Source organism: Panthera tigris, chromosome B2, assembly GCF_018350195.1.
Source record: "Panthera tigris isolate Pti1 chromosome B2, P.tigris_Pti1_mat1.1, whole genome shotgun sequence".
Classification (NCBI taxonomy): Eukaryota; Metazoa; Chordata; class Mammalia; order Carnivora; family Felidae; genus Panthera; species Panthera tigris.
In genome coordinates this window covers 121,183,249-121,192,506 of record NC_056664.1, presented here as the reverse complement: position 1 = coordinate 121,192,506, position 9,258 = coordinate 121,183,249, and the positions used below count along the sequence as shown (strand labels likewise).

General features: G+C 39.3%; 1 protein-coding gene across 2 annotated transcripts in view; it reads right to left on the bottom strand.

The window, feature by feature from the left end:
- Positions 1 to 360: 360 nt before the first annotated feature.
- The window catches only part of MYB (MYB proto-oncogene, transcription factor), a 33,373-nt gene continuing 24,475 nt past the window's right edge, over positions 361 to 9,258 (bottom strand). For both annotated transcript variants that reach the window (XM_042987185.1, XM_042987184.1), the window contains one exon: positions 361 to 1,091. In XM_042987185.1, coding sequence (XP_042843119.1) covers positions 975 to 1,091 — 117 coding nt within the window. In that variant the 3' untranslated portion in view covers positions 361 to 974. The remainder of the gene's footprint in view (positions 1,092 to 9,258) is intronic.

Sequence of the window (9,258 nt, the reverse complement as noted above, 5' to 3'; positions counted from 1 at the left end):
GTGCAATGCGAGTTCTTCTAAACCAACAATAACCAAAAAAATAAAAAATAAAAAAAAAACAAAAAACCAAAAAAAAAAAAAAAAAAAAACCAATGACATCAACAAATGCAAAATCTCCCAAACCAGTTTTCCAAGGTATTACAAAAGGAAAAAAAAGTACATATATATATATAAAAAAATTAACAAGTCTGAAATACTAGTGCATAGTCAATTACCTAACACCAGGTTTCTTTTCTTTCCGTCCAAAGCTCTACTGCCCCTCTGATACTAGCAGCACGTCTACAGGCTAAGACCATAGCAGCAAAACACATTTTTCATTTGGCATTTACAAAATTAAATTACTGAATAAAAATATAATTTTTTATAAAACTATTTCACACAGTAATAATTTTTAAAGCAAGCTGACAACAACAACAACAAGAACTCATAAAATGGTTTAGTACAATAAATGTACCTCCAATGTTATTAACCATAAATGAGCATTTACAATCTTGATTAATAATCCCATGGTATTAAGTCAACATTTATAGTAATGCATTGTGTTTAGTGATTGAGAAAAGTGAAATATTGGAGTACCTTTTTTTTTGTGTAAAAATTTCAACAACCCCATCACAGGAAAAAAATACTGGTCTGTGGGATCCTCTAAAATACAGATAAATCATTTTATGTTTAAAAAAATCTGCATTAAGATATTAACAACTGACTACAATTCATTACCTAATAATTTAGGTAAGACTGTTATTTATTTATTTATTTATTTATTTATTTATTTATTTAAAAAATTCCTTTTAGTTGGGTGAAATCCCATAAGATTTCATCCACCTAAATGCACTTGGTGCTGCTCTCAACTGTTGTACCACAACAAAAATAGGTTCTTCTCCCATTCATGAAAAGTTTCATGTGAAGGAATGATATATCATCCCAAGTCAACTTTTGAAGTGTTCTGAAAACCATAATGCTTGTCTGGAAACGTCTCACATGACCAGAGTCCGGGTTGAGAAGGCATTCACATATTTACGAGCTTGACCAGAAGCCGTCATCTGATCTTCTGTCTTTCCACAGGATGCGGTCTCCCAGGCACCGCTACAAGGCTAATGGGGGAAAAAGAGGGCAATGGCAAGGTCAGACAGGAAACCCATACTTGAGCCCACAAAGGATTCCCGATCCCAGCAGAACCAGCGTAGAGAATTCTGACCTCGGGATGGCAAGAGCAGTTACCAGGGAGCCTTTGTCAGATAAAATCTTAACCCTCTGCCCCCCAGCATTCGGACGTGCTATTAAGGGCCAGATATCATTTATTGCTAAGAGAAAACCCCACTTCAAACGATACCATAAGCTACGGCTGCACACTTCCCACTTTTGTCTCTTGGGCGATTTTACAACGCTGGAGACAGAAAGGAGCATAATTCCCCCAGGTACCTAATGTGTCTCATGAAGCAAACTGGTGAGTGCTTCAGTCCTCTGAGTGAAGAAGCTCCTGGAGGTGCTGGAATCAATTAACACCTACTAAACATGGTATCTATTTTGTAGATACCAATTAAGTATCAATTAATTTAGAAATATCTGTTCACCAGGATAGACACACTGGAAGATACAGATGGAACTAGTATCTAATAGGCAGCCAGTGTTTGGCACTTCACGGTCATGATCTCATTTACACGGCACCACCCCCCTGAGGGGGAGGTACGTTCTGTCTTCAGTCAGGCAGGAAATGGAAACCCAGGGTGGAGATAACCCTCCAAAGCCTCACTGAGGGTGAGGAGTGGAGAGGCTCTGCACCCAGGTTTGTCTTCTGCACAGCCCTGGCTCTTGCCTTCCCTCCATACTGCTTCCCACTGAAATATGTGCTATTTATGCTCTACGTAGTTCCCAAAAGGATTTAGAATAATTACAATATAAATATAAGATAACAGGGTTTAAACAGTGGGCAAGGCAGGGTCACAGGGAAACGGGGAAAAAATAAATAACACGATGATCTGGGTGAGATTTGTACGTAAAACACTTGTCATGAGGTACAGCGCACCAGCTGGGTGTAAGCCTCAAGCTGGTCTCTGAGCTGTCCAGCCGTCAACGCAGAGGTAAACAGAAACTCAAGCAGATGTAAGATTTGGGGTCCCTAAGCTCAAAACTAAACCAGCGGTTTAGTCAAAGCGCAACTATTCCCGGAATTGACATCTAAGAGCGATTCTTCCATGGGACAAAAGAAGACAGGAAAGGCCTCTCTGCTCTCTAGAGTGTCCTTTAGGGGACAGAGTGAACAGATGTGGAACAGGAGGAGTAGTAATGGTCAGGGTAAGACGTTGGTGGTGCCCCGCCCAGGTGAAGAGAGGGTGGCACCACGAGGAATTGCCTGGGAAATGGCAAGAAAAGGCAGATTCATTTATTCATGTTTTAAAGTTTATTTATTTATTTTGAGCGAGCGAGAGAGAGAATGCCAGCTGGGGAAGGACAGAGAGAGAGGGAAAGAGAGAATCCTAAGCAGGCTCCGTGCTGTCAGCGCAGAGCCCGACGTGGGGCTCAATCCCAGGAACCTTGAGATCACGACCTGAGCTCAGATCAAGAGTCGGATGCTTAACCGACTGAGTCACCCAGGCGCCCCGAGAAAAGGCGGATTTATATGGAGCAGTGAGAAAGAAGGAGTGTACCTGGGTGGAGAGAGAGCACAAAAGAACCAGGAAGCTGCAATTTGTACATTGCTTGTGGGAGGGACCGCGAGACAGAAAGAGATATAGTGGGTCAAGTGCAACATTTAGCAAGTGCCACCCATGCTGCCCAGTGTCTCACAGGTTTCATCTCCTTTAATTCTTACACAAAATACCTGGGGCACAGGTGGGAGTCAGTGCACCTGTTCTACACACCGGCCAATTTTAAAGGAAGAGAGAATTTAGGCAACATCCTCAAGGACACCCAGCTAAGAAGTGATGAAGCAAGTCCCTACTGAGGGTAAGATGCTGCTTCCATTAGCATCCTCCACAGTGGAAAACAGTGGGGGCGGCTCAGTGGACTTGGGATTGCAGGAAGAAGCATTTAGATGGGCAGGGGGAGTCGAAGTCATCAGACTTTGTAGCAAACAGGAGTAATTCTGAATGAATGTGGTATTTGTCTGGTGATGGGGTTTCCCAGCCTAGTGGCTGGAACAAAGTTGCAGTGACATAAGGCTTACGGTGCCACGTTTCTAAATTGTGAGCTTTCAGAGGACGCAAACCGGCTTTCCCGGCTTCTGCCCAGTCTGCCATGCTGTCTCACCACCAAGGCAAAGTTGTCCAAGTTTACATATGTTTGCTCTGAAGGCTCAGAGGTTCAACACATAACTTGAAATACTACATAGCAAGACGGATTATTATAATATTTTCCTGGAGCTGTGTATCACAAAGATGACAGGTGTTTTTTTGGAGCAGACTTCTGCCACTAGGTCACATTTAATCTTTTCCTAGACAAAATCACCAGGGTCTTTGAAATAGTTCTGAATAAATGATGTTTCTCTAGGTTCAAGCAAGTGGACTAAAGGTCCATATTTCTCTAGTGTATATCTGCCCATACAGAGTTCATATTTCAGTTGAGTTGGCTGCCTACGTGTTTTTGCTAAATTTTCGGTGCAGCACTGAAACACCCAATTGACACATGACACCCAATTAAAAAAAGGAAAACGCTGATGCTACCGTTTCAATTACTGAGCTTGCATCTGGAGTCACTGTCGCAGTGTGACATATCACTACTCAAGAGTGAACAGGTAAACATGGCAGATGTCTCCATGAAGTACTGTGCAGTGCTCAGAACCGATGATGCACACAGAACAAAGTGCATGGATCTAAAAAAACAGGTGAGTAAAGGGGCGCCTGGGTGGCTCAGTCGGTTGAGCATCCAACTCTTGATTTCAGCTCGGGTCGTGATCCCAGGGTTGGGAGATCAAGCTCTGTGTTGGGCCCCGTACTGAGCGTGGAGCCTGCTTGGGATTCTCTCTCTCCCTCTGCCCCTATCCCCCCCCACCTCAAGTAAAAAAAATAAATTAAAAAACAAGTAAAGAAACAGCAGAAGGAAGTATCTTCATATACTAATATTTTATATGCAAATCCAAACTACATAAAGATACATACAAAACCCAAAAATACATATTTTGAGAGAACACATGCGAATGAATGGAGTGGAAAGGAGAATGTAAGTTGAGGTTGGAGATAAAAATGAGAAGAAAGGACAAACGTTTCTATTTTCCTCTGGTTAAGAATTCTTCTACTTTAGTGGTGCTTCAATTAATGCAAACTTAATTTTCGAAATATGTAAATCAAGTATCTTAAAATACTATGTGAAAACAATCTCGTGTGAATACAATACCATGTCTCTTGGTAAAAGTCAAATTCTGATCCTTGGCCATACAGTACTTAAGTTAACGCAGGATTCCCAGAATCTGTTCAGGAGAACTGAATACTGAGTATTATCAGTTTCATATATTCTCAACTTGAAATTTGACTGTGTTCTTACTGGATGGCCCACATGGCCCACCACTTTATTCATGTTTGCCTCTTTCTCCAGGGCCAGATATTCAACACAAGATCAGTATTTTTTTTTAAATCATACATTTTTAATTAGTCTTTTGAGGAAACTTTTCAAACAGTCAACTTTTCCTAAGCCAAGAATGGATTTTTCCAAGAAACAAATCGAATTCCAGAAAATGGACCATCCCGGGGGCATATGCGCCTTGGAGCTCAGAGTCTCAGGAGGGCAAGCCCCTTGGAAGACCTGAACCTCCCAGCGTGGACAAATGCCAGGACCCAGTAGTCATTGTGTGCCAGCTCCTTTTCTGCACTCTCTGAGTACTCCTTGCAACAGTGAAGAAAAATCCAGTCAGAACAGACACAGACCTATACGGTGAGAGTTGAAGCAGAGCAGAAGGTCAAGGACTCAGGTATGAAAAGAAGTGTTCAGGTCCAACAGCTGAAATGACAGTGGCCTCCTCTTTTGCTATTTCCTTCTCTCTCCTTACCTTGAAACCCTGGGGCCATTGGCCAACTTTTCAAGCAGACAGAATAGTTTTGACAAAGGGGGATTAAATGTCTTTGTGCTAGAAGAATATTTTTTAATACTGTCATCTGTTATCTTTGTGCCTCTCTATTCCTTCCTAAATTTTAGTTTCATTTACACTAAAGAACTGATAAGAATTAAGGATTTCTGTCCATGAATTCTTATGTGAATGCAGACCTGTCACTCTACCCTAATTCATTTCAACATTAATAATCCTAGGGAACATTCTCCTCCTCTCACCTGACAGTCACCTTGTTTATCCTGTAATGTGCCTTTAATTGCTCCCGGGCAGAAGTGAACTGCAAACAGACTGTCAAAGCTTTAAAGGGGATATCCTGCTAGGGCACTTTAAACAAATACTGGGATCCTTTGTGGAAAACAGAAGAAATAAAATGAGTCAAGACCATGTCCACAGGTGGTGTTCTGTCAGAATTAGATTATCTTCACATTTTCATTTGGAATATAGTTTTTTTTTTTTTTAATCATGCTGAACAACTGCTGTTATTATTATATTATATTGCAGCTTCACACAATAGCTGCTCATGTCAAAAACCTTGGCAAGGTATGCATTTTACAATTTGCAGACCTAATAAAAAATTTGCATAAGTCATAAAAAATGATTTTGTCAAACCAAAGCAACTCGTGAGATGGCATTGGATTTTTCTTTTGGTCTGTTTTTAAATAATAAACAGATATGAATGGTGTCCCAAAGAATAAAGACAAAAATTATCTGATTATTCTATTTAACTCACCTGAAGAAAATGCTTACTCTGGACTAAAATTCTAAAAGTCAGAATTCATTCCCCAAAGAGCATCTTCTAAAGCTGTATCAATTATAAGAGATAATGTAAAAATCTTGAAAGCTGCTGTATCTTAAAAGTCAGAGATAAACCTGAGAAGAAATGTAAGGCAAGGTCTATGGCTACCCAACTTTTCTCATGCACGACTGCTTCCCTATGTCTGCACAAAACAGTGGAATGCCCCCAATTTCGGGATTTTTAACTTGTCATAGAAAAGAGCCTTAAAAACTAGAGAATTAAAGGTCCAGACAGTGATTGGAGGTTACCCTATCCACCAGTGCCTCTACTGCCCACCCAAGCCTAAGTTAACTATTGCTAATGTGGACGGACTTTTCCCCAGTCCGGAGTTTGTCCTAGATGTCTCCGAGGGTCTCTTCATCTCACATGTTTACAGACTTTACACACAGCTTATGTCGCATAACCTAGGGTGTCACAATTTTTGGAGAAAATAGTTCTTTCCTTAGTGATACATTAGTTCAGACTATTAAGATTAAGACGAGTGCCAAATTTCTCTAAAGCAATTCTATCTTTGCTGTCCCATGGAAGAGTCAGTGTCATAGCGTTTTCCAAGGCGAACCAAACAAAAAATCTACATCTTGTAATGTCTGGGGCAGGGCACTCTGAATTTGACCTTGATATATTTTCTTCCCTCATTTGGCCTTTCCTATTACGACCCAAAAGCTGTACACAGCAAACTTGCTTAATTTATAACATATATTGAAAGCAGGTCGCTGAAATACTACCAACAGCTACGTGAATTCTTGCTGGGGCAGGTGGAAAAAAGTGGCCCAAAGGGAGAATCAAATGAGTCCAGGGGTATCCAGGAAAGCAGGTCAACAACAGCACACTACATTAAGAAATGCCCAGAAAGACAGATGTCACATGTAGACAGATGGTTTCCATGTCTGTTGACATGCCAACACAAGTAGCAGAAAAATAGAGAAAACCAATCAACCAGATGTTTCATCCCCATCAGAGATCTGACTACCTTTATTTCAGGCATCAGTTGAGTCAGCTATCTCTTTGGGTGACCCACTGACACACTTCTGTGAGAGTGGAACAAGGAATGAGAAAGAACGTGCTAGAGGAAATAGCACACCACAGGGCAAGAAGACTTGGCCAAAGATGAGGCCTCCTTTCTGAGAGACTGCGCACAGCTTTTGCCTAATAATAGATACCACCAATGTACATGGACAGCTGTGCTGCCATTTTGGAACCAATATTATATCCATTTCCACTTCCTACCAGCCTTGTATGATGAGAGGAGGACATACTATACTACAGTCCTCAATTTATAGATGAGAACATGTTGTCCTGAAGAGGTCAATGAATTAAGATCATGCAATCTGAAAATGGTGGACTCTAGAGTAGAACCCAGATTTCTCTTGCCTGCGTGTTAGTTTATTGTGCTCTTCAGCAATGTGATCATACCAAAAGGGTTTGCCCTATTTAAAAAAATTTTTTCATTAACAATTCATATAAAGATAGGAGCAATCAAAACCACATGGAATTGAAAAAGTGAGTTTCGTTTGCTTGCAATATTTTAAGATTCTTTGATGTTGTGCAAATGTGTTTAAATAATAATAGCTTAAGAAATTCACTTAAATTAAACTCACTGTTTTACAAAAGTAAGGCCATGACAAGCCAAGTCAGGAAATTAAAATTTAAGGCTGTCATTCTGTGGTTACAAAAAAGAGGAAAGTGAGTGAGTAAAGAGAGCATATGAATACATCTTTTACACTCGGGTCTTAAATAGGAATAAAAGGAAATTATAATTTAAGAGAAAAATACAGAAGTTCAGTAGGCTTATAACTTAAGTACAGTTTCGAATCTGCCAATGGAAATGTCTACCTCAAGAAATGTTTATCAGCATAATGTATTTATTTCAAAATGGAAAGCAAATGGAAAGCATGCTGAAGAAAATAGCGCTTTTCTCCTTGCAGAGGAGGGAGCTTTGTGTGGGTGTGTGTGGATGTGTGCGTCTGCCTCAGGCTCTCTCAGGGTAACTTCAGAATCGTGTTCCACCATGAATCTCTTTCCTGTCCCAAACTGCAAGTTTTCTAAGCTGGATTTTATTTCCCTAAACTTGATAATCTGATAATTTTCTAGACTCCATCCTCTACCCCTACACAACATAGGAAAAATGGTACAATGGCCCAATGTGAAAATCTCAACATATTTTGAGCTACATGAAAGACACAAATATCAAAAATGTCTCAGAACATTTTTATTATAAGAATCCCTGTTTACTGTTACAATTTAAAATTAAAGCACCTTTGAAACAAGAAGACATCCAACAATTATAAGATTGTGCAGCTGCTACAAATTCCTTTTGGAAAGAGATTAGCATAAATCATTTTAAAAACAAATAGAACATTATTTGTGCATAATGGCTAATACAGCCTCTATATAAGCCTTATAATTTAACTGTAACTCAGAGTTCTGAGTTACTAAAATTCATTATTTCTCAAAGAAAACCCACATAACACATGGATATATTTAGCACCCTGATTTTGGTCTCTATGTACCGTTTCCCACGGAAAGGATCAGAACTCTTTGGGGAAATGGTTAATTCCAGGAAAAGAGGAAGGAAATGTGCCTATTAAGTAAAAACAGAATAAATTAAATAAAATGGAAAATTCTGGCTATCACATTGGACAGGAGCATACTGGGCATTTAAATCACTGCAGAAGTTCTATTGGACAGCATTGGTCTGAGATTAAAAGAGATTTAAGAGACAAAAAGCAATGTGAATGGGGTGCCTGGGTGGGGTCAGTTATTAAGTGTCCAAGTCTTGATTTTGGCTCAGGTCATGATCTCACGGTTTGGGAGACTGAGCTGACAGCATGCAGTCTGCTTGGGATTCTCTCTTCCTCTCTCTCTCTGCCCTCTCTCCCCCCAGAATAAATAGACATTTTTTAAAAATGCAATATGTGAAATTGTTTGAATCTGACCAAATAATAAAAGGATTCTTTTTTGAATTAATGGGGAAACTTAAATACAGACTGAGAATTAGAATATTAAAGAATTATTATAAATAACAATGTGTGATGACAGTTATCTATGAAAACAACCTTATTTTTGGAGATACATCTGGAAGTACATATGTGAATAAATGTCATACTGTCTGGAATTTTAACATGCCTCATAAAAATAGATGAAGTAAATATGGCAAAATGTAAATAATTGTTAAATCTAAATCACAGGATATTTTCTATACTTCCATGTATGTTTGAAATTTGTCAAAATAAAATGCCAATTCATAGCTTCTTGCATTTGTAGTTTTAAAATATTAAATGTAATTTACACATATTTATGTATAAGCATGTGCATTTCTATGTACATCAGAAGCTAGAATTGTGCAGCTCCAGTATATTGGCCTCAAAAATAGTAATTGCTCTGTCTAAAGCGTGATTGTCATAATTAAGCCAGGGATGATTAA